The 23,603-nt window shown below is 55.8% G+C and overlaps 6 protein-coding genes across 6 annotated transcripts in view; 3 read left to right on the top strand and 3 right to left on the bottom strand.

Annotated features, from left to right (window-relative positions):
- The window catches only part of CSUI_006791 (3 5 -cyclic nucleotide phosphodiesterase domain-containing protein), a gene marked incomplete at both ends in the record, with an annotated part of 10,310 nt that extends 442 nt beyond the window's left edge, over window positions 1-9,868 (bottom strand). The window contains 19 exons of the mRNA XM_068066943.1: window positions 8-104; window positions 365-659; window positions 1,185-1,259; window positions 1,500-1,639; window positions 1,716-1,908; window positions 2,182-2,481; window positions 3,289-3,314; window positions 3,787-4,013; window positions 4,291-4,568; window positions 4,694-4,786; window positions 5,219-5,412; window positions 5,860-6,163; window positions 6,366-6,439; window positions 6,573-6,842; window positions 6,918-7,082; window positions 7,368-7,657; window positions 7,810-8,951; window positions 9,621-9,684; window positions 9,862-9,868. Of these exons, the coding sequence (XP_067921083.1) occupies window positions 8-104; window positions 365-659; window positions 1,185-1,259; window positions 1,500-1,639; window positions 1,716-1,908; window positions 2,182-2,481; window positions 3,289-3,314; window positions 3,787-4,013; window positions 4,291-4,568; window positions 4,694-4,786; window positions 5,219-5,412; window positions 5,860-6,163; window positions 6,366-6,439; window positions 6,573-6,842; window positions 6,918-7,082; window positions 7,368-7,657; window positions 7,810-8,951; window positions 9,621-9,684; window positions 9,862-9,868 (4,234 nt within the window). The remainder of the gene's footprint in view (window positions 1-7; window positions 105-364; window positions 660-1,184; window positions 1,260-1,499; window positions 1,640-1,715; window positions 1,909-2,181; window positions 2,482-3,288; window positions 3,315-3,786; window positions 4,014-4,290; window positions 4,569-4,693; window positions 4,787-5,218; window positions 5,413-5,859; window positions 6,164-6,365; window positions 6,440-6,572; window positions 6,843-6,917; window positions 7,083-7,367; window positions 7,658-7,809; window positions 8,952-9,620; window positions 9,685-9,861) is intronic.
- Window positions 9,869-10,032: 164 nt separating this feature from the next.
- Window positions 10,033-11,020, top strand: CSUI_006790 (ankyrin repeat-containing; the record flags this gene model as incomplete). Its single annotated transcript, XM_068066942.1, has 3 exons — window positions 10,033-10,286; window positions 10,462-10,701; window positions 10,801-11,020. The coding sequence occupies 3 exons, from the start codon at window positions 10,033-10,035 to the stop codon at window positions 11,018-11,020; spliced, it is 714 nt and encodes a 237-aa protein (XP_067921082.1).
- Window positions 11,021-11,342: 322 nt separating this feature from the next.
- On the bottom strand, window positions 11,343-12,132 carry CSUI_006789 (uncharacterized protein; the record flags this gene model as incomplete). Its single annotated transcript, XM_068066941.1, has 1 exon — window positions 11,343-12,132. A coding segment is annotated over exon 1 (255 nt), but the record flags the coding sequence as incomplete, so codon positions are not given.
- CSUI_006788 (phosphatidylethanolamine-binding protein) lies at window positions 12,097-12,840 on the top strand (the record flags this gene model as incomplete). Its single annotated transcript, XM_068066940.1, has 2 exons — window positions 12,097-12,229; window positions 12,632-12,840. The coding sequence occupies 2 exons, from the start codon at window positions 12,097-12,099 to the stop codon at window positions 12,838-12,840; spliced, it is 342 nt and encodes a 113-aa protein (XP_067921080.1).
- An 841-nt stretch (window positions 12,841-13,681) lies between these two features.
- Window positions 13,682-18,110, bottom strand: CSUI_006787 (uncharacterized protein). Its single transcript, XM_068066939.1, has 4 exons — window positions 16,935-18,110; window positions 16,335-16,386; window positions 14,944-15,792; window positions 13,682-14,517 (listed from the first exon to the last, which is right to left on the bottom strand). The coding sequence occupies exons 1-3, from the start codon at window positions 17,282-17,284 to the stop codon at window positions 15,424-15,426; spliced, it is 771 nt and encodes a 256-aa protein (XP_067921079.1). The 5' UTR covers window positions 17,285-18,110; the 3' UTR covers window positions 13,682-14,517; window positions 14,944-15,423.
- Window positions 17,850-23,552, top strand: CSUI_006786 (sec7 domain-containing protein; the record flags this gene model as incomplete). Its single annotated transcript, XM_068066938.1, has 3 exons — window positions 17,850-22,076; window positions 22,762-22,908; window positions 23,301-23,552. Coding segments are annotated over exons 1-3 (3,669 nt in total), but the record flags the coding sequence as incomplete, so codon positions are not given.
- Window positions 23,553-23,603: the final 51 nt, after the last annotated feature.

The raw sequence follows: 23,603 nt of genomic DNA, 5'->3' as shown, positions 1-23,603 counted from the left end.
CACCCACCGATAAACCCAACCTGGCATTTAGCGACATTGTAGTCATCGAACTCCCCGAGCGCCGGCATGAAAGGGGGAAAGCCTGCTTCTTCTTCCAGTTTGTTCTGCGTTGCCATACCGGGACAGAGCAAACGTAGGCAACGCGTTTCTCTAACTCGTTGACTAACTGGTGCCCACCATGAACATTGAGATCCACAGTTTTCCCTGTGGTACGCCTGCGTGCTTGGTGGAGAAATGGCCGCGAGAAGTGACACCACAGACTCGGGGCTTCGAGTTTTCCCGTGAGACTCCCAGTCTGTTACTTGGTGAAGAACGTGTTCCTCTGCCTCGCAGCTTCGACTGCTTATATGGAGGCCTGCCCCACCTGCTGGTAAAATTCGTCACAGGCTCGGAAGGCCCAATCGCGGCACATATCAAAGTTCATCATCGGATTGCTGATATCTGCAGCGTGTAACAGTAATCCCTCCAGATACGGCTTAGTCAAAGTGACAATTATTCCCTCGGTTAAAACCATTTCTCCTTGTATTTTCGCTTGCAACTTAGCAACCACGTCGAAGTGCTTCGCCATATCGGTCCACAGTATGGCACTGATTATCCGCTTGCGAATTTGGGAGAAGTGAGTTTGGGCAACTGAGCAGAAGACGTTAAAAGCTGGATCTCTGCAGACAACATTGACGCCATCTCGACAGGTCGGCAGTGCCTTGCCAGTCCGGTTTGCGTACGCAACAGCGTTCCATGCGTGCCCTTTAGTCGTCCACTGGAACAGCCGACGACAGTTTAGTCTTCGCCTCCTGCGAGTCATAGTGCTCCATACCCGGAAACAACGGATATGCAGCAATGTTCTTTTTTCGACTTCGTATTCCGCATCACTATATGTTTTGCTCCAGATGCCAGGCATGCCTCGGAAACGGCCTGGCATCGAGCTACCGCAGTAGTGCGTGTCTAAAAATAGGTATTTTTTTTCTTTTTTGAGCGCATGCGGGGGCAGAGCTACGCAAGCGGAACAGGTCCGGCATACACACGGCAGCGAACGTGAACTGCGACTCACGGCCCTAAAAAAAGACACGGGGAACTCCAGCGGTAGCTTGATGGCATTCACAAGCATCCCGATTAGTGCGAGGTATACACGTAGCCATCGTCGGGGCTTCGGAGTGAAACAGTTGCGCTTGTCTGCGAGTTTTTACCTCAGAATTTGAAAGAGGGAAGCGGCATGCAGGTTCTCCAGCACTGACACATTCTGGTAAATCCTGGCGGGCCAGCTAAGAGACAAGTGACACTATCAAAACAAGGCAGCATCAATTCTTCCCCGTCGACAAGAGATGCTCCCGTTGCACATCTTCGCAGGTACCGGACGGGGGGGAACACTGCCCAGAAAAACCCTTCTAGGCAGCGGCGTTGTTTGGAAACGTCCCAGCGGTTGTCCCGTTCTAAGACTCAACGCTCTCTTTCCAAGAATGACCCCGGAAATCCTTTGCGTGCCGCCTTCTGCGTAGCCTTACCAGTTGAATCTAGTCATGAAGAGATTGTTGGCACCTGGATGCCCAAGATCATGTCCAAGGGCCGCGACCGACAACACCAGATAGTCAATCGGTGTGAACTGTGCTGCGACGTCTGGGAGTGCCAACAGGAGGCACAGCACCTAAGTACAAGCACCCAAATCCGCCAGGACAATCTAGACAGACACAGCTTTTGAGCAACAGAAGCAACCCATCTACACGGGAGTTACAAGCTGCTGGCGAACTATCAAGCAGCGTCACAAACTGCCTCACCTGGGCAACATTGAGAGCGTGATAGAAGTTGTGGTACGGATTGGGTCTGTAGTTTTCGTATACTGCGACTGAAAACTTCATTATGGTTTCTCCGGGAATGTCCAAGTTTGCCTGTTGGGCGAACTGAGTAAGGAGATCTCTGCTCGAAAAAGGCACACATGGCACGACGCCGTTTTTTCCTCGGCCTGCTGGCTGCGCAGATAGCCCATGTGCTTCGTTGGGAGCCACTGTTGCATCGCAGTAGCGGGGCAGCGTACAGCAAGAGTTGGTAAATTTGCTGTGGCTTGAGGACGTTAAAACGGGGAGTCCCGAATCTACGAGCCTGTCGAAATCCCCACCGTCCTCCCGAGTGAAATCACTGATTGGCTCTCAATCTCGGCGGCCAGGGGAAACGGTACACGCGGTTGCTCACCGAGTAAGCCGCACGGCAACAGGGGGTGATAGGCCGAGGACGTTGAAGTCCCAGTCAAGAAGCTGATGCATTGTCAAGGGCTCGCAATCCGTCGGAGAGGTTGACACCAAGTTGAAGTAAGCCTGCGACGGCAGGGGGCCGGCGTACAGACCAGCGACGCTACCCGTCACCCCCCTGACAACAAAGCGGGCGGACGGAGCCAACTTCTTCGGGCCTCTTGTTGGCACATCGCTGGAACAGTCCTGTCCTGGCGTGACGACTTGAAAGATGGCACTCTGTAGGGAATGCTCCGTGGAATCACTACCCCAGAAACGAAAGCAGCAAGGTCCACTGTGGGAAAGGGGGGGCAGCCGCCGGTCTCGGTCTGCGACGGTAGTGTTTCTACTGGCGCCTTCCCTGATCGCGTACCTGTACCTCATGCTCCTTCGGCATCTTCACCTCCAAACAAGAGGTGGCCCTCATTAGTGCTCGTGGGTGCCTGCCTTCGCGCGAAAAAAAGACAGAGCCCATGTACTGCCAATCCTGTGTGCTCTGCCTACGCCAGTCTTGACCTCACACGCGAACTCACATGTGTTCTTTTCGGGGGCAAAGATACAGCTAGCGTGCCCACGTCGCTCCCGTCACTGGCAGAACTATGCTGCCTGTCATTCCTTCATGTGAACGCGCAGGGAAGCTCAGCAAAGCCGCGCGGTCGCGGCTGGTCACTATCGCGAACTCCACCGAAGTGCGCCTCCCTCCAGGCGTGCACAGCCGGTGCCAAGATACTGAGAGGCACTTATCACCCTCCTACCCGAGTCTTCCTTCTACTCCAGAAACCACGGAAATCGCTAGGTGCGGGGACCGTGACTCAAGACGAGGAAGCCTGCACTGCAGTGGGCGTCGGCGCCAGGGAATGTCACCGTGTTAGGAGGCTGACGTTTTTCCGGAGGCTGCAGAGGGCGGATATCCCCGGGCTGAGTCCCGTTGACTTTGTCCGCGGGTGAAGGACTCTGCAACGCCTCTCCGGCTGCAGCGTCTTCGCGACTGGAAGAGTATATGGCCGGCAGCATCTGGTAGTAGCGATCTAGCTGATGGGAAATGTCGTAGTCGTCAACGAAGCCCATTGACTGAGCTAAGTCTCGTCGCATGGGACTCTGCAAAGAAAATGACCAACATGGACAACGGTGCCCTAGTGCCCGACTGCTTGGTCGTTTGGTTGCGTTTCCCTACAACTCTCGGAAGCTACCGCCGCAACTGTGTGTGTGCCTCCCGTTTTTTCCTTAAGGAAGAAACTAACGCGTGTACGCTCGACTGGGGCAGACCAGCCTCCGGAAGCATGACCCGGGGCGGGAATATCGAGTCGCCTTCGCAGGGTGGTGTAGCCCCAGAACTGTCTCCTTGCGAGCGCCTTGGCGTTAGGACCGCTACCCGCCTGTAGACGTCCCATCCGCAACGCGTGTGGCGGCAGGTGCAAGTTCGTTTGCGCGGCTCTCTCCCCCGTCAGAGCCAAAACATCCGGCTGGACCCGGTAGGAGGCGACAACTTTCGAAGCAGGGGTTTCTATATCAGATGTGTTGTGTAGTGCGGATGTTCTTTCCTACTGTAGTGAGGGTGCCTCCATCCCACCTCCGCGAGGGCGAGTGCGATGTCGCCAACGCGTCTGGACAAGCCAAGCTGATCCAGGACGTGGATGACGCCATTGACATCGCGATAGAGGCATTCTGGAATGAGTTCGCGCCGGCAGAAAAGCTTCTCCATCTCCTCGTCACTCATCGGAAAAAGTTCCGGGCTGCCGTCCAAAATGTCGCCGCCGTCTAACACAAGCAGGTTTAGTGAAGAGTACAGCGGCTCTCCTAGGCACACCCGAAGAGCCTGTTGCGAGGTGGCACGCCTGTACACGGTGCAATCCTGTCATTGTTCCAGAGAGCAAAACTCCAAGGGGACGCGTAGGGGCACTCCCGACTGTACAAGAGAGTCTGAGCCACAAAACTACATCTGCCCCGAGCTCCTGGCCGGCTGTGCCATTGCACTACAGGGGTGCAGCTAGGGCGCCGCAGGTTGATGCTCCGACCCGCGGAACCGGCAGGCGCAAGCTTTCATATATGAGGAGGCGTGTGTCAGCACGCGTACCATCAGCACTCTCGTCGTCGTCCGCGTCTCCCATGGACAGGTCTTCAGTCTTATTCGGATGCGTTGTTGCTTGGCTGCGTCGAACCTGCTTCACTGGATCCGCTCTTTCCGATTTAGGGCTCCTCGATGGCATTCCAACAGCTAGACTTTTTCTGAGCTGCTTGGCGGGTGGCTGGCGCTCTAAACCATCAGCGGCACTCAGGAGGGAGCTGTTGGGGAATGGAAGTGAGGTCATCCAGGACTTCTTTGCTGCTGGACTCGAGCGTCTTGTGTACCAGCTGTACAGAAGTATACCGTACAGAGAAGACTCTTGAGGGACTCAACTCGACGCGCTCGGATTGAAGAGCTCCCTCTCCGAAAATGTGGCCTGTGAATATCCCGGCTTCCTTACCCAGCGACTTACTCCTGGAGACTGTTGCCGTCTTGCCAGGCCCCACCAGTAGATCCTCGAACAATCAGCTCGATCAAAGTGCTGGAGTGCACCGGGAGAGTCAGTCTACGAATTCACAGCCAGGAGGCGTCCGGAAGAACGAAGTCGAGAACGTTTGAGGCGCACACATGCGAGAGGCGGTGTGCAAGCGGCGGGAGCCTGCCGCAGCAGCCAAAGTTTGCCCTGGCTGGCTGTCTTGTGTTGAGTAAACTCTGAGGCTTGATGATTCAAGGCCGCCGACAACCCTGCTACAGACACCCGATGCGGACCGCCGCGGCTGACCAATCATGGCAGCAGGTTTCTCGCGTCACGGGGCCAGAACCTCTTGGTCAATCCCCTGCATCACCACCTCGGCTCGATTGGACAAGGAGAAAACAAAAAGCGAATGCTACCTACCAGCCGTGATGAGAGCGCCGTGCAAGGTTGCCCCTCACCGTGGAACCCGTCCGAAGGCGCTTCGCGCCTCTCTTTCTTGAGACGTGCATCCTGTCTTCTTACCGAATGAAATGCTGGTCCACAGGGAACTTGTCAGGCGACCCCTGTGAGGAGGTGCCTGCCGCTTCTGACTCTATCGAGGCGAGGAATACTTTCACGGAGTTCTCATTCAACCTCGAGGTCGCCGCCTGAAGTCTAGAGAAGATCTCCGGAGGAGTGAGTGCCCTAGAACCCTTCTCGCTGGGATTCTCGGACACCTGAATGAAGTCCCCGACGAAAACTGCAACCGTGGGGACCCCGTGCTCCTGAGATACAGTTCAGGGCATGGTCTTCTTTTCTTTCTGTGCGGCCGCGTCGCCCGCCGATGTGTGAGAAGGAAGCGCTCGAGAATGGCTGGCTACATTTTGTGGATCCACTGATGCTCATGGTGCCAGCGTGCGAATGCAGAGCACAGGGCGAGTCGGTGGAGAGGCTACAAGAGATAGCACGGTGGAAGGCACCTCGGAGAGAGCGTATCGGCGGTCCTGCGCACTGCCTGCAGGGAAGGCTGTGTGTCTCCCGCGAAAGAAGACCTCTTCTAGGGAGAAAACGTGTGGAGTCGAATGCTATTGGAGTGTTTGGAGCCTTTTCTGTGCGGCTCTAGCCCGGCTAAGAATATGACAGCTGGACCCGCTGAGTACGTAGTCGCCGCTGACGCCAGTTACCTGGGCGAGAATGTCCATCATTTCTTTGAAGCTGAAGCAGTGAACGCATTGAACTCCTATGTCCTTACACAAGAAAACGAAAAATCTTCGTGTTTCTTGCGAAAGTCCTAGGGTGATAACCACTGCTTGTCTTCCGGCAATGACGGCGAAGTCTTCGTGAAGATCTTGCAGGCGAAACCTGGCCTTCGCCCGGATAGCGAAGGAGAAGAAGATGCCCCTGAGCGGCGATGACTGAATCTTCATACCTCCCCCAATAGACTGAAGCATTTTGTTTGAGACCAGAAGACGTAAACCTTGTCCAGACCTGATTTTCGAACGGCAAGCGAAGAAGGGGGAGATTTCAATGGTTACGGAGGCCCCCTCAACAAGCTAACAGAAAAGGCTTCTACCGCGTGCATCTTGCCGCCGGGTGGAGCAATGCGACGACTCCGCAAAGAGGAAATAACCGAGCCAGCGGTGGTCTGCTCGCAACGCAGACGGTGGAGCCAAGCTGAGCTGAAGCTGACCTGTCTACGAGTCCCTTTGTCTGTACCATGAGCTGCGCTTTCTGGTTTTCCATGCGCACACCCAAGCCTTTCACCTACACAATAAGCAGACCTAACCGGGTTTGGGAGAAACAGATAAGGCATCTGCTAGTACGCGGATGCGGCCAGTCTAATTGCTGACGGGACTGGGGACTCATGTGCTGCAGCCCGCAGCAACATTCTAGGCACATGGGTCCGCGGCGATTCTCGACCGTCCAGGTTGAAGCCACCGGCTGCGGTGCCGACTGAAGATCCCTGCCTCACCTCGACGTGGATATCGTACGCTTTGAATTGATCGGGGTCGTCGTGTTCCTTTCCTGACCGGCTCGCATTGGCATTGATGAAGACTTCAATGCCCATTCCTTTATCAAAGGTGTGATCCAGCACGTACGAAAGTGTCTGATCCGTAAAGTACAAACAAGGCGCACCTGGCGCTGGAAGGCGGGCGTTCCTCGGTTCCTGCCACGCAACGAGGCAGCCAGAGTGTTTGCCGGTGCTCGCCTATCTCGTGCCGTTTGAACTGGCTAGACATACCCTGTTGAGAACTTTGCGAAGTTTTGCGGTGTCCACCATCACAAGGGAGGGACAGCCTGCTCCGAACAAGCAGCTCAGGGGAAGTTGCTTCGAAGTTGCTTTCGGTCTGAACGACTCCAGACAATCCTCTACAAGGGAACGGAGATCGGCGAGGTCCGTGGTGGCCTTGAACAGGATACGCAGTTAGGCGGCAGAAGAATAGTGGTATTCTGCTTATCAGCGCCCCTGATCGAGAGGAGCTCCTGGTCGGTGCTGATCAAACCTTGGCTGGTTATGCAGCAGGGCAGCTGCAGTATGGGGAGAGCAGTTCGGAGCACCACGTCACTCAACTGCAACGGGTCCCCTTACTCCGGTCCATGGTGCACCACGCCTCTAGTTGTGGAGGGACAAACTAAGGAGCAGGCAATCCAATCTTGCTCTCGTGAACGACCACGAGGGCTCCGGACTCACATGCAGAAGCTCGGCTTCGGCCGCTATATAGTCCAGAGCATTAACGCAGACGGCAATCATGTCAGCTGTACATTTCTCCATCACCTTCAGAAGCTTTAAATGGTACGCTGTCAACTTGCCACTCGTGAGCAGTAGCGCAGATATCCCCGAAAGAGGGTGAAGGCGGGGTAGTATTTTGTGTTCCAGAGTTGCGAGGACGACGTTGGAGAGGTCCGCTACATTCGTCTGAACTTCTTCATCGGAGAAGGCGACGGCGTCCTGGCAAATTCTAAATGCTCGCGCTATCTGTGCTTTGAAGCAGAGCGGTTCGAACACATGGGTCGTGCGGCATCGATGGCAGGTGATTTCGGTTCTTTTGGGCTTGTCCCTTGCAACGCCATCCTCCCGCTCGGCTGAGTTGCGCTGAGCCAGTAACTGTTGAAACTCGGAGTCAGGGGCTTACCGGAGTTGTATTCGACGAAGCCAACGAAAACGAGTAGGGTCAGAGTCAAGAGTCCGAGCGCCAAGCTTGGACCCTGGAGGAGGCGAGGCCAGATCCGGATAGAGCGTAAAGCATTTACGATGTCATTGAGTTCCTCAAAATACATGTCAGCTCTTTCAAAAATCTCACGGAATCGGCCTTGGGTAATTAGGTTCAGCACGAATTTGTACGGGTCGTACACATCCGGCCATCCCGCAGGATAGTACTGGAGGATTTTTTGCTCGAGGACTAGCGACAGAGGCACCTTGATTGTCAGAACTGCTTCACGCAGGCGCGCTGACAGGTGAGGGTCTATGGTGCGCAACCTGTTGATAGCCTCTCGTAGTGGGCATGTCGAGTTTCTGCGGCCTGAGCCCGACTGCTGGAAGCATCGAGTCGCGGATCGAATAGAGTTATCATAGCTCTTAACACTTTCGAATCCTGTTATTATCTGGACCGCGATCTCGTACAACTGCATGTACACGTCGTGGTCTAGGTATGCTGAGCTGAGAGGAGTGGACTGGACAAGAACACGCTGATAAGAGGAGCCAAAGAGATTTGAGAGGGCCCTGACTCTTCGCAAAGTTACGGACATGTTTTTCATTCCCATCAATTCAGTATACACGTCCTCCTCGGACACAACGGCTCGTGTCTTGATTGCGAGGAGATCCATCTGAACGTTGAACAGTGCAACACTCAGTACAACGAGCGCTGCGAAGACGACGATGTGCGCTCTGCAAATCAAGGCAGACCGCTTATCTATCTCTTTGTCGTAGGCACGGAACATTTCGTACGTTTTCTCCTGATGCGTTGTCTTTACTGCGCAATATGACTGACGGGAGTCAGCCCCGGACGCCATGCCGAATGAGGTTGACCGCATCCCCCTCTCCCACGTGGGACCTGGTTGCCGCGAGGAACCGTCCGGTGACCTCCGCCGAGCACCGGTGGCTTTTTGTCCTGGCATCTTGGGTAATGTGCAAGCCAGGGCCGGAAGTCCAGCAGAAAGCTTTTTCTCGAGCCGCGTTTTCGCACGGTCGAGACTGACACCCGTACCGTGGGACTCTCGGACTTGCTGCACATGTGATGGAGCATGATCAGCCTTAGGACAGTAACCGTGGAATCCCCTGCAGGAGGGATGCAAGCAGGCACTGTCGCTCTGCGACGGAAGCGATCGCGTGCAGCAGGGCTGTAACGGGCCAGCGGTCACAACCGGACCGGCGGATAGTTAGGTGGGATAAAGCATAGCACTATCCTCGTAGGTGGGCTACCACCAGTGGCTCCTCACGCTGCGAAACAAAGACTTTTATGTCCGACAAACTGGAATAACTAGAAGTGTCCGGCTCTTAGAAATTCCGACCTTTCACAGAGCCTGTGTCCACGCCCAGCCGGACCCCGGCTTTCCGTAAGGGACTGGAGGTGATCCAGCCAAACGCACGAGAAAACACCACGCGTTACCTGGTTCCCAACGGAGACAGCCGTGGCTGAAAAGCAGAGAAAGCCTGAGGTGAAGAACTCTTCTGTTGAGCAGCGCCGCTCACCGGGGCGATGCTGCAAGAACTAAGTACGGGTGACTCGCTGGGCGGGAGCAGCACAGCCTGGCCGTGGCAGCTGAGGACTAGATCTCGACAGTCTGACTTTTCCAGATATTTGACACTCCGGACCGTTTCCGCTCATCCCACACTAGCTTCCGGTAGCTCTAAGCTTCCCCTGAAGGAATGCGCGATTCTCAACCCCCCCGGCCGCGAGCATGCAGGACAACTGGCAGGAGTTTCCGCCGACGCACAGAATGATACCGGACTGCCTCGGTTTGAATTGTTAAAAGGCATCGCGAAGTATATCTGGCCGCATCACCGTCGCCTGCAGAGGCAGCAAAAAGGAAGGAGGAAGTTTAGCACTGGAACCACACCCGTAGCCGCAGGGGTAGGAACGGGCAGCTACCGAGCAGCATGCATGTAGCTATGCTGGAGGCAGTCCCACTCTCGAATGATTGTACCAGGAGGGCCAAGATTATCTGCTGCCAGTCTGTGTCAATACAAGGCATGTTGCTGCTGGTTGCTGCCGGAGGACCTCCAGGACCTGTAAGCCGGAAAAAGTACGGCGACAAAGGTAGCCGGTCTCACTCTGTTAGTGCGCGCCGCCAGTGCCGAGCGAACCCGTGTGGCTGACGCGTGCCGCTCACAGATATCTACATCGCAGGTTACACTAATGTCAGCTCTCCTCGTTTTCCAGACTATCAGAGACCACAATGGGGAGCAGCTGACGCTCTTGCTGGAGCAACGGCCCGCGGACGTGAACTATGCGGACAGCAATGGAACGACGCCGCTGACTCTCGCGGCACAGCTAGACAAGGCAAGCCTGGTTGAAATTTTGCTGGCCAAAGGAGCAGACCCGACCGCTCAGGAAAGGTTGTCACTCGGCGGAAACACGGCGCTGCACTACGCTGCGGAGAATAACAGCAGGTACATGCAGCAAAGAAGGGCGTTTGCTGTCAGCTCGCCGGGATAGATCTGTCCCCTCAAGGGCACATCACCTGTCCGCGTTTTTCTCGAGGATCTTGAAATGGCGGGAAGCCTTCTGGTTGATTTCACTCCTCTCTGTTTCTGCCTGTCTTGCCTTATGCACCGGTCAACTAAGTGAAGTGGCTGTAAAGCTGTTACGTCACGGAGCACAAGCGAACGTGCAGAACAGGCTCGGCCACACGCCTCTTCATACTGCCTGCCGGTTTGGCCACGCGGATATTGTTCGAATTCTCCAGTCGAAAGGCGCAGATGCCGGCAGCCGCGACTATTCTGGTAGGCCACAAAAAGGTGCCTTCACTATGGATCTCACGCTCAAGCACTCCTCAGTGGATGTGATACCGGTGAACAAATTCCCGTCCCTGGCTTGTCAGCGCAAGTTATTTCACCCGCTCATGTTACTGTAGGGATACACGTGACCATCTAAGCACGCCTTGCTGTACTCGCCTGCTTCCAGGTTTTCGCCGTTGTCTGCGGTTGTGCCAGGGTTCACTCCGTCTTTTTGGGCCAAAACAATGGGCCACGATGCGTGCCTCGTGTTGCTACCCCCTCCCCAGTTTTACGGCAGCAAGCAGATATCTGAGTTTCAGCTCGTTACAATGGATGCACTTGACCTGACCCTGAAAGTGCCGACGCAGAAGTCCGGCAAAGGCAAGGCGAAGAACAAGAAAAAGTGAAAAGCGGTGGCAAGAAATGCACCTGGTATTGAAAGGCCAGCAAGAACCCCAGCAAACGCTCTTCCCTAGAGGCCCCGCACGGGAGTGTGCTGCCGTGAACCCTGCCCGGAGCGTGAGTGTTTTATCGCATTGTGGCAGATAACCGCTGACCCAAGTCGAACTCAACCTTTCAGGTGCGTTACAGGTACCACGAACCGGTGAAAATTGATTCCCAGGTCTTGCTGCCCAGGACGAGCTGCTTAAAGAAACCGTGTATGACGAGGTCACACACTTCCACATACGGAGGAGCGGGCTGTCGTCCCTCTCCGGCTGTTAGTATTTCACTCCGAAGTTCCGAATTCCACCTGGATCACTTCCGCGGTCCGGACTCGCTGGCTTGGCATGATTTAGACCGATAAGATTCACGTCGCGAGAGACACCAGTGGCCTCGAAGAAATTACAAGCCTGCTCCGCAGCTTGCCAGTAGCGTGCGATACCACACAGCTTGGGTGAGCGCTCCTCGAGCGGGAAACGCTGCAGCGTCGTACGCTCACAGCCGTACAGCGATTCTCGGAAACCAGTGAGGTCTTTGAACGGCATGCCGTGGAGGGGAGCACCATGTCTCTGGACAGCAGCTGAAGGCCTTGCTGGTGCCGGCTGCGACGGTTTAATCTGCCTCGCGGCTACGCGGGTGGCGTTCTCTCCCTCGACAAAACGCTGAGGTCCTGCCTGAGACAAGGGAATACTCAATCAGTCTTCCGTCCCCGCTTCTTCCGTAGCGTTTAGCCAACTCGTACAAACCGGAGGTCACATCAAGGTTCGGCTGAGAGTGCTGCATGGCTGTCAATACAGCAGGAGGGTCCGGCTGACAGTGTCTGAATATTATTGTTCATTGGTCGTTTTTGCTGTCCTGAACGATCACCCTGCGGCCTCCTCTGTATCGCTGACCTTTCGATGAAGGCCGCCGAAGACTATAGAAGGGCGGCTGTGTCCGCCGCCCTTTTTCTCTTGCTTTTGCAGAATGTCCGCGCCCAGACGGACTTCCGGCTCGAAAACCCCGGTGAGGATGCACGTCTGTTAGCCAGGGGTGCAGATCAATGGAACCGCCGTCGGGGTCAGATTTCGGCGTGCCCAGCTGCACCGTAGCAAGCGACAGGGCGACACTCCCGGCAAAGCATTACGGAATCGACTGCGGTGACAAGGGCCAGCTGCCCCAGCTCACATGGATCGGTTAGTAGGTTTCTCTGGGATCGCCGGGCCTCCACTGCAACGCGTGCCGCAGACAATCCGTTCGAGGCCGGCTCCTTCGTGCTAACTGCAACGGATATATCATCCTTTGATGAGCCAGTAGGTGCACACTGCCTGGCGACACGACAAGTGTGACTCAGTGGACGACCAGTTTGCTCACCTCGTCGCCTGGGATATTCCCCTGGCGGTAACCAGCGTGGGACCCAGGACAAACTTTTCCGCTATCGGAGCTGTGGCTGGAGTCAACAGCGCGGGTTCTACAGGGTACAGCGGACCGTGCCCTCAGAAGCAGGCGTGCATCAAAATTGCCGTCTACGCCATACGTACGAGTTTCCCTCAGCGCAGCCTACTTCATTCACTTCATCACTCATAAACACTCTTCAGGACCCTCGTCGCTGGAGCTCCCTCACACGGCAACCTACGGCGATGTAATGAAGAAGCTCCTTACATTGTCGGAAAACGGCGGTACGTTCTCACGTCGCCGTCCTATTGTTTTCCCGGGACACGATTTCCCTTCAGACCTGTTGGACGTTGCGTCCCTGTATTCGACTGCCATACCACATCAACCGGACAGAATAAGGACACAAGGCTAGGCACAGGGGCTCCCTGAAGCTGAAGCGGTACTGCCGCACTGGCTAGGCACACTGAACTGCCCGCTTCTCGTAGGCGCAGCAAGTGGATGCCGTGTGTAGCACAGCGGCTTTGGCCTTCTGAGACAGAACATCGCCAGAGACGTCAGAACTTCCGCAGGCAACATGGCCGCCCACTGCGCCAGGTCGAGGACACGAGGTGAAAGACGCCACCGCGGGTATCTCTGCGTGTTCCACTGAGCAATCTGTGAAGTGACAGTGGTGGCGCTCCGACTTCAAGGACAAGAGACCGCCAGCGTTCCTACATCTCGCTTGAGCTTGGCGAGTCGCACACCGTGTGGAGCTCTGATGGAAGAGCCCCATAGACAGAACCCCCGCGTACAACGTTGAGAGTTGTCCAGCGTCCTGCGTGCCACAGGGGCCGCCGCGTAAGCGTCGGTCTCCAAGACAACACACGCAAATGAGTCAAACGCCAAGGCTCCAAGGGGAGCAGCGCCAAGACATCAGCGCTGGTGCTGACTGTAGCAAGGGGAGAGAACCCGGAGACAGAGAGCTTCCTTCACTTAGTCCCAACACTCTTCTTATATACCTATCCGAGGTGCTCCAAACGTCACTCTAGACAGAAAAAACCAGACACCAATTTGTTTCGAGGCACAGCTGTGTGTAGGCAACGCGCGGTTCCGCCTAGCCCATTGCAGTGGGAGACATTTTTGAGCAAGCAAAGAATGCTTGGCTTGTTAGCGCACTCAAAGAGAAGAGTTTTCAACATAGGAAAGGCAGCAGACGAGAATAGGAAGACGCTTCTGGTGCAGCAAGTCTAGATCTCAGCAAGAAAGCGTGAAGTCGGACACACAAACATGCGAAAAAACGGCAAGTCACCAGCGAGCCTACACTCATTGGCGTGACTGAAATACCCCGAGAACTTGTCGGGCAAACCATCACAACCGGGCCTCCTCCGTGCGAGTTCGGCCGCGCCTACGACACCGCCTTCGGTATTACTATTCAACACGATTCATGGTCTCCTTTTTTGACTGCACCCGTGACGGTCGTGTGAATGTAGCGTACTATCAACGGCAGTAGCGCCCATTCACTGTACTGGTCACACACAAGTTGACCTCGCTCTTGTCTAGTCGGCTCTGGTCATAGTAGCCCCCGCCGTTGCAGGATTGACGGTGATTTCCGGAGGTACGAGAAATCGGTCAGAACCGCTTCCGCGGTGCCTTGGCCGGCCCCACAGTTCTGTGTGAACGTTAGCGAACGACGGCGGTCCGTGCCGCCTAGCCCGACACTGCCGTGCGCCCGGCGAAACCACCTTGAGCCACCACTTCGGTCACAGTATCGCCGGCGAACTGAAACTGGTGAGCGCTATTCACCTCTACCGGAGAATCACGGGTGCACCCACGCCAAATCTTAGAAGTCCCTGGACGCCCGCATAACCCCACACCTGTTGCTGACCCCCTGACGGGTCGATTCCAGCAGAAACCTCACAGCTCATCGTGGCTCAGCTCATCATCATGAAGCAATCCATCACCTTCCTTGCTGACCATAATGCCCACCTCCGCCTTCCACTGATCAGGAGCCGCTCCCCAGCTCCAAGTTGACCGCGGCTTTTCGTTGCCAACGGAGACCTCGATGTGGCCGGCAATAGGACAACCTCTGCCGCAGTTTTGCTGCGTAAACCTGGATAAAAAACAGCGTGGAAACTTAGCTGGTGAACCGTTCGAAAAGAGATCACAAAAGCGAGCGCTTTTCTGCCCGTAGGTAGTCGGCCCCATCCCCTAACGCCAGACTAACAACGCCCGCGTCGAAGGTCTGCTATTCGTGAGGCAGATACCCTCATCGTTTGAGCCTGTTAAGCTCCGAGATGAACCACATTCACAAACCCATGCAGCAGGTAACAGCCAGCCCAGCCTGGTCCCACTAGTATGGTGCGAGCCCGTTGTCCGTTGGGTCCTTAGGTTTCCATGAGCTACTATGACGAGACTGCCTGCACAGAACCAAAGCCTCACTAGTACTACGCGGACACAAGAAAAAGCCTTTCTGCGAGAGCGCGGCTTCGCGTGGAGTTCTCGAAAAGGAAGAAGTTGCACATGAGCTTCCCCGTACTTGTGTTCCTTCTTTGCCTGCAGAGTCGTTTTCAGATGCTCGTGCTCCAGTATGACGCTCTCGCCGAGGTTCCAGCTTTGCCCGCTCGAACTTCCGCACAGCACTCTGAAACCTGTCAGACGGTCTTCCTTACTCTCGCCTGCACTGACCTGAGAATACATCTACGCAAACACCAATGACGTACTGACACAGTGCGGGCTCTGCAAGATGCACCAGTTCTGCTTCCCACATGATTGCGGCCGAACCCTACCCTCTTTGGGTAAGCTAGCACAGAGTGGAGAAGGAGCCGTAGAGCGGCTGGTTTGTTCAGTCCCCACAACCAACAGGCAGTAAAAACCCTGTTATCGCACAAAACGACAGTTCCCTCCGTTTACTTCGCCCACCTGGATCTCTCCTGCGAGGATCTTATCAGCCCTTTCCCGTTCCGCGCGACTCAAGCAAGGCGGCGTAGGGAAGGAGTTCCCTCCGAAGCTCGAAGCTTTAGAGAACTGGGGTATGATCCAAACAGCGCGTCTGGAGAAGCGAACGCCTGCTACGCTCGAGACCTACTTCTCTGTTATTGCTGAGCGGCGAGGGCGCCCCCACAGCCTGTAAGCGCCCTGCAGAAGTCGCGTGTTCCAAAGCGATCACAGAGCCACAGCGGACAGGCACCCCGGCCTCTCCGTCCGTCGGAAGTGCGGGAACGGGGTCCGTTTCGCTTCCTTCTACAGCAGCTGGAACTGACTTCGTGCCGATTTGTTTCTGAAGCTCTCGGCTGTCAAGCGGCACCTGCCTGTTGCTGCCCGGAGGGACCGTTACTGCCCACAAGACATTCCCCGAAGCAGGTCTCTCCTCACTGGGCATCGCCGTCTGAAGACGCAGAAAAAAGGCTCTGTGTGAGTTGGGGCGACCAGTAGTCACGTTAGTCCGAAAAGTATGACTCCATATACTACCGAATACACGCACTCGCCCAGAAATACAAGCAGTCTGTGCGCGCACCAGGGGAGACGCAGTGTGGCAATGAACTGTTATATTCCCGAAAAAGTGTGGTGGCGGTCACTCGGGGTTCGGCTTGACCGCCGTCCACGGCAGACACGAGCCAAAGCAGATGCCCGTACTTTGTACCAGAGGATGTTTTTTCTGTCCCTGCAACTTGCAGATAGACACATTTCCACTTCAGCACCGGAAGGCTCTTGCTACACCGCACACGCAGTGCGTCCAACCAGAACCTCTGTCGTTGCTCTATGTCGGTGTCCACACCGAGTACCAGAGGAAAACAGGTCGTACTCTTCGCAGGTAACTAACGGAGTTCGTCTCCATGGAGAATACGCGCGCAAAGTCTGAAGCATGCAGACACTTCACAGACGTACTGGACTCGCAGTTTCAGTTCGAGTGAAAGACTTGAAACTCACCACAGCCTGCTGCCCGCTACCAGAGCCCCAGGAGATCTTGCCAGAGAAGAGTCTGCAGACACACACGACCCTGAGTCTCGTGTGAACACTCGGCGCCGGGAGGGAACGGCAAGATACACAGGAAACAACTGTGCTCTTACGGTGTGGTGACAGGAGGACGGGACAGCTGTACCCCTATCGTCACCATGTCGTGCTTGCGTGTTCGCGAAACTTAGCTAAAGCAGGGAAAGCTACCTTTCTATGTCCCCGGACACGCGGGGAGCCGGGGAGAGGCCTCGAGCAGTGAGATAATGGACGGGAGATGTCTACACTGTCAGTTGGGCGCTTCACTCCACGACAACGAGCAGATGTGCCCGCTAGTGTCGCACGCGAAGTGTGCGTGGCAAGAGAGCTCCTCCGCATCGAAAAACGACAACGAGAAGGGTGCAGTCCAGACGTGTTATGTGGCACGTGTCGCGCGGGCTCACACTTCTTTCTTTTCGAAAGAACTCGAGGCATGTGCTGTAAGCGATGCTGTTTAACACAGATTACCGTGTTGGAAAGTACAAAACGGACGAAACGCATCCCTTCAATGCGAGAGAACAGCTGGGGCAACCTTACTTGTATCCCGTCGCAGCATGTACAAGAGAGATTGCACTGCCATACGTTACTGGCCTCCCTTGTTTCGCTGCTTCAGCCACAGCCACTACGCCTCCCTCTGCGGCTGGACAATAGTACAGCGCCACGATCACCAGGCACAGTAGACTGGGGAGGCCCGTGCACAAGTACGGTTTGCGGGGGCATGCCTCTGACACACTCACGCCACAAACCGAGGAAGGTCCCCTGGGCCCGGGCTGTGCTAACAGGTTGGTATCTCCACGAGCGCCCAGCGAGCTGCTCCTTCTGAAGGCGAAGACCTTCAGCTGAAAAGCCCAGGGACGTGGAAGAGAGGGACGATCCAGCCACCTCATTGTCAAGCGGGAGAAAAAAAAAGGATACCGGACAGCACAGCAAGTTACAGCGTGAAAAAGATTAGACCGTTGGAGTTGCGGCTGATGTGCCAGTTCACGTTTTCTCGTAACCAGGTCTTCACCAGAGCCAAACTGCGAGGGGTCACAGCCAACTGTTGCTGACGACCACACAGCGGAGAGCCAGCCAGGCAGACGTAGAAAAGGAAGACAGCCAATACTTGCGAAGGGCCGTCGCGTTCTGGAAGTACAGACAATGACTCTCTAATGCGTTCCTGTACTTTCCTGAGTTATCGCACCGCGGCTCCTCCGGCTCGCTCCTGAGCTCTCGTGCGCTCCCGTGCAAAGTAAGTACTCCTTTGCCTTTCCCCCCTTCTCTCCGTGCGCAGCCCCCGCCTGAGCGATCGGCTGTCTTCAAGATGGGGACACAAGAACTAACTGATGACGCAAGGTACAAGCCGCAAGAAGCACCGCTCCGGTCGCCCTTCGCGGGGAAAATTGCCCCGCCACCTCACAAAACCCGTCAAGCCGGAAAGCAAAACGCCGATGCCACTTCCGAGATGGACAACGATAACGCGCTTCTACCGTGCAAGAGCAAAAGCGATTGTTTGATTGGGCAAAACAGGCAGAGGAGGAAGAGACGGCATGCATGCCGTGAAATTGATAGGGCCTCTCTTCGCTGTCGCGAGAGCACGTTGGAGTCCATTCCAGCCCTAAGATCTGGAAGACAGCAGCCTTTTGTCTTAGTGTTTGGCGTGTGCGGATGTGCGGTAAGCCTTAGGAGTTAGGCAAATTCCGTGGCCTCCCCTCTGCTCCTGAAACACTTCATCGCTGGCTTTTCGGTCTGCCGGTCTCATCTGCTGGCACATGCAAACAAACGGCAGATGCCGCTTTGAACGCCGCTGCGTCTGTATATGCGTGCATCACTCCTCTTTTGTTTTCCTGCTGCTTTTCTTCTTCCGTTGCGTAGATCAGCTGGCCGAATCTACTTGCATTTTCTCGCCGAAACATCCTCTGTCATGCGTCGGACATGTAAGACTCCACGCCGCGGCCGGAACGATGTCGGCCGGAGTGCTTTCTTCGCCCGCGTGCCTTTCTCCGAACAGGAAAGGCGTCCGGTCGCGGCCAGGGCGTTCACATTCTGTTTGCTTTGTTTTGCAGTGCAGGGCTGAAGTGCGCGGCGCGTGCTAGCAGACGTAGTCTCTTCTCAGATCTTTCCGGCTTAACACTCATCCCCCCTCTGGAGAGTTCTTTTTACTCGAAAGGTCGTGACTTCCTGCCTAACGTGCACCTTCGCAGGTAGTCTGGATGCTCGTTCTAAGATGCGCGTTTTGGAGTACAGGAGCTTGAGGCAACGTGCACTCAGAAAGTGAATGTCCTCAAAACCATCGTGACAACGCCGAGCAGATGAAGGTGTTTTGGGGATTCCATTGTTCTTCTCCGCACCGCACACACGCTTGTCCACGGAGCAGGAGCTTACTGGCATAGGTTTTCTCCACATCGCTGCCTGCTGGGACGGGAAGGAATGGCGGGTTCGGGAACACTCCGTGGGCCAGCTACCAGCGTTGCCCTCCTTCCTGAGGGTTGCGACAGGGGACAGACAGCCTCAAGCCTCGCTGAAAGCGTCTCAGAGGTGCCGAGACGCATTTCTGACTCCTCGGTGGAGGAGGAAGATTTGCGTGTCCATGCTTCACCGACGACCCCTCATGCCTCGTGCTGTCACTCATCTTCCGTTGTCCTTGTAGACGGGACTTTATCACGGAACGGGGCAGGTATCTGCCGGTCAAACGGGGATGAGGAGAGACTGCGCCGAGAAGGAAGTGTCTGTCCATTCGATGATACTAGGAGAGGGGGATATAAGGAACCGGAAGGCATTATCGGTGCCGGCGGAGATCGGATGGGTCCTTCCGCACTCGACCGAGAGCCAGACTTCGTTGTGGACAGCCACAGAGTGCCTACACGTTCGCCGAGTGGCGAGGTCGTCGAAGCTACGGCTGAGGGATCGCCAGGCCCTGAACTTCAAGGATTGAATAGGCGGGAGAGAAGTGTTGTATCAGCGGCAAGGAGGGATGACGCGACCAGTCTCGGCTTTGTCGGAAACGACGGACCATTGTCCGTGGGGAAGGCAAATGGAGGACGACCTCAGTTTGCATCTTTGGAACACGACGGCAAGACATGTGACGGGCATACGGACACCCGAGTCGTACAGGACGCTGCTTTTGCCGTTCCGGTTTTATCTCCGTCACCCCCCCATGCGCCGTTGTCTTGCCGTCCTCTGACCCCTACTCTGTCGTCTTCCTCTCGGACGTCTCCCCCCCCCACCTCAGCGTCCCTGGTGAGTTACATTAAGCACTCGCTGCAGAGACTAGAGAAAGTTGCCGGTTCCACTCGGAAGCCGAAGGGGTTGAAGGAAGCCTGTTGCCGTGCCCTTGGTGCTTTCGAGCGGCTTGTGAAGAGGCGAGAGCGGACTCGACGGTTATTTCGCGATGCCGATGGGTGGAGCAAAGCTGCAGGCATTTCATCAGCAGGGAGGGGAGCTGGGGCGGATTGCCTGGCGGAACTGGAGAAAGTTGGAGGGAAGACCGGAGAACAGAGGAATTCTGAACAAGCACGGGAACAAAGCGGGGAAGATTGCAGCGGAACAGTGAAGAGCGAAGAAACAATTGGGGAGCAACGTGCCCTTGCGGAAGGGGAGGATACGAAGCCGCCAGTGGCCGCTCACGGACAGGAACAGCAGAAGCCGCCGCAAGGGGGGCAGCCGGACCCCGCATTCACCGCAGGCGCACGTGCCGTTGCGCAGCCTGGTGAGGGAGACCGGTCCGTGACAACGGTTCTTTCGTCTCAGCACGGCACAGAAAGCCATAGTGACTTGGGGGTTTCCCAGGCGGCTAAAAAGGGAACAGGGGGCTTTGTCGGCTCCGCGCCCCACGCCGAAAGACAGACGACCGTGCAGGGAGCTGACATGAAAGAGAGGTCGTCTTTCTTTGTGGAGATGGATCAGACAGAGGAATCTGCAGTAGAAGTGGAAGACCTGGAAAGCATGTTCGAGCCATTCCAACTGGCGTGTGAGAGTAATAACCCTAGGCTCCAGTATCCTGCTTTGGAAGGTCTCCATCGTATCCTAGTAACGAACTTTCTCGCCCCTTCTGTTTTTCTGTGTCCCTCGTCTACTGCGATGTCAAGGAGGCTTTCAGCGCCGACAGAATGTCTTGAGGGTGAGACTGTAGAACTGCCAAGGGCCAACGACGTGGCTGCTTTGGCTATCCCTTCTTCTACAGTAGTTTCAAGAGAAGAAACACAGCGCGCTAACTGCGTGCAGTGTCCTCGGGATAACCAGCCATGCAGCACCGGAGATTCGAGTGAGCTCCTGCAGACACTTGCTGTCAGTGATTCTCTTCGGAGTCCTCAGATCCCGCCTTCTTCCGTGTCTTCTTCTTCCTCTTCGTTATTTTTCACCACTCGCCAAACTGATAGCGACAGCTCGCCTGCTGCGCAACCCTACAAACAGGATCAACAACTGGACTCCTCTCCGGCAGCTTCTACGAAGCCGCCTCTCATTGATAGAGTGGCCGCGGCTATTTGCAAGTGCAGTGAAAGTGCGGATGAACCGGTGGTTCTGCAGGCACTCCGGTGTCTCCTGACTGCCGTCTCCTCACCCTACCTTGAGCTGCACGGGGGGGCTTTGCTTTCTGCGGTGCGCGCACTCTTCGAGGTTTTTGGGAACTGTCAGCGGAGCGCAGAAAACCAGCGCACAGCCCAGGCTGCTCTGCTGCACACTGTACGCACCGTTATGCAGAGGTACGAGTGCGGAGCCGTGTCCTCCTTTCCCAGAGAGAGCCTTCTGCCGGAGCGTGCCCTGCGCGCAAGGGCGAGTTACTGCTCTGCCTCCGGCGCTAGAGAACGAGAAGATCCCCGTTTCAGCAGAGGAGAACCTTGGGGAGGGCAGGGCGAGAGGGGGTTGGCTAAGGAATCAACTCCGGAAACAGTGACGGGGGAGTTTGCTGAAGGGGAAGCGAGAAATACCGAAGAAGTAGTCCTCTCGACAGGGAAAGCAAAGAAGCGGACGCGACTTGGCTCTGCCGGCCAAGAGGAACAAGACACGGCTCACACCTGCGCCGCGAGAAAAGAGCACGCGGATGACAGCGTTCCAGTCAGCGGAGTGACGGGGGAAGAAGCTGGCTCGGCATTTGCTGGGTGTAGCGCAGATCAGCTCATCGGAGATCAAGGGCAGGCGGGGAGCTACAAGGAAAGGGAGGACGAGCTACAGGGCCTGCAGAGCAGGGCGATACCAGAGGAGAGACCGACAGGCGGGGGCGTGGATGCCGTCCTGGGACAACGGACGAGAACTGTGGCAGAGCTGAGCGTCCCCGTGGCGGTGCGAGAGCAATCCGGTCCTTCTGCGCCTGCATTCTCTTGTCCGTCTGTCACTTCGTGTGGTTTCCCATGTTCTTTATCTTCAACTCCTCCGCCTCGCCACCCGGCTTCGTCTTCCTCCAGCTTTGCGTCTCCCCTGTCTCAGGGTCCCTTCCAGCGCGCCACGACTCGGCCAAGTCAGTCAAGTTTGCAGCTCCGTGACGTCCTGCTTGTTCTTCAGGCGCTGTGCCGGCTAGCGGCCTGTGAAGATCCTTCAGGATCTACGGGCGGAGGGAGCTCTCGGTTCACTGGCTCTGGCTTCGTAGGAAGCTTGGGAAGTCTTGTCGGAGGTGGAAGCGGCGGCAGTACCAAGTTCGGAGGAGATGGCGGCCGTAAAGCTACCAAGAAACTGGCTTTAGAACTAACTCGAGATATGCTCCAAGTAAGCGTCATCTAGTTTCGAAAGGGTAGAGGGTCGCCCCTTTTTGTTTACTGGGCTGTCGGTTGTCTTTTCCGCAGAGACTCCTGTTGGCATGTCGCTGAAACTCTGAACTGAACCCCTTCCCTTCTGATATATGAGCGGAGTAGCACTCCTTCCAGGGAAACATTCCCGACTTGAAATATAACGGTTGCGGACTCGCAGCTGAGCGCTTTTGAGGAGGGTACTTGACGATCGCCTACTCGAGACTCTTCATGAACCAAGCATCTGCCGGACAACCTTCCTCTAGTTTCTTCCTGCGCCAGCCTCTCTACGTATTTGTCTCTGTCTGCGCGACAGAAAAAAAGGTACCCTCCGTGACTTCATGAGGAGGAACGAGCACGCTTGCTGCAGATGCCCGTTGCGTGCCTGATTTCTCTTTCTGAGACTGCGTCTTTTCATTTTCACCGTGCTAACGCTATGCCTCAGTTTTCCCTGCCGTATCAGGTCGGACGCGATCTCGTTCCTAGGCCACAAGTGCACTCTAGCCGCGCACATTCTGGGCGGCGCCAGTACCCAGGCTCTTTCCTTTGTTCTCCCGTAGCTAGAGGCTCGTGCTTGCGCACGTGCATCTGAATAGTTCCCACCATCGTGTAGACAGGCTCCGTGTAATCGAATTCTTGTTGTCTGCGTGTGTGACGGGGCGCAGGCCAGCGGCGAGCGTCTTCGAAGTAGCAGGTTGTTTCTGAGTTTTCTGAAACAACACTTGTTCGTCACTCTTATCCGCAGCGTCGTCGTCCCTTCTCTTTGTGCGGTCTCCCTCGACATCTTCCTTTTTCTCGTCCAGCGTCATTACGTAAGGTCTCCGATCAGGAGGAGTCGTGCAGAGTCTCAGGCTTTGCTGAAGAGGGGACAGTAACGGAAAGGCTCGGCGACTCAGGGAGACTGTGGAGATGCCAGATTATGATGTATAGTCAATCAGAGTACATGGCGAGGTTTGTAATAAGACGTTCTCCTGAGAGCTAATAGAACACGGATTTCTATTGCCACATCGGCATGTGGTGACCGTGCCCGTGCAGCGGCGGAGCTTGTGGAACCCATGTATTTCTTGTCCTCATGCCCCAAGAGAGGGTTTGGGGTCCGCACGACACTTATTTTCCCGCGTCCTCCTGTTAGCTGTCCCTGGTTTCTGAATTGAGTGTGTCTGTTTCTGAGCCTCTGTCCCATGCTCTCATGAACTGCTTTCAGCACCACTTGGGCCACGAGACGGCAGTCTTCTTCTCCGAGCTCCTAGTGCGTCTGCTGCTTTCCCCCAACATCCCCATGGACCAGCGCGAGGTGATCCTTTCCAGTCTCGCCGAGTTCTTCGTTGTCACTCCTGCCTCATTCACGCTGGGTCTTTTCCTTGACTTCGACTGCTCTGTCGAGGAGAAGGACGTTGTTCTTCCCCTTCTTGAGACCTTGTGTTCTCAGGCGGTCAAGCCAGCAAAGGGAGATGATGGTAAGAGATCGCTTCACACTTGTACACCATGGTGCAGAACTCGGGATCGT

This window comes from Cystoisospora suis (genome assembly GCF_002600585.1).
Source record: "Cystoisospora suis strain Wien I chromosome Unknown contig_3491, whole genome shotgun sequence".
Taxonomy (NCBI): domain Eukaryota; phylum Apicomplexa; class Conoidasida; order Eucoccidiorida; family Sarcocystidae; genus Cystoisospora; species Cystoisospora suis.
The sequence above is the reverse complement of the archived record's forward strand: the minus strand, read 5'-3'. Positions and strand labels throughout refer to the sequence as shown.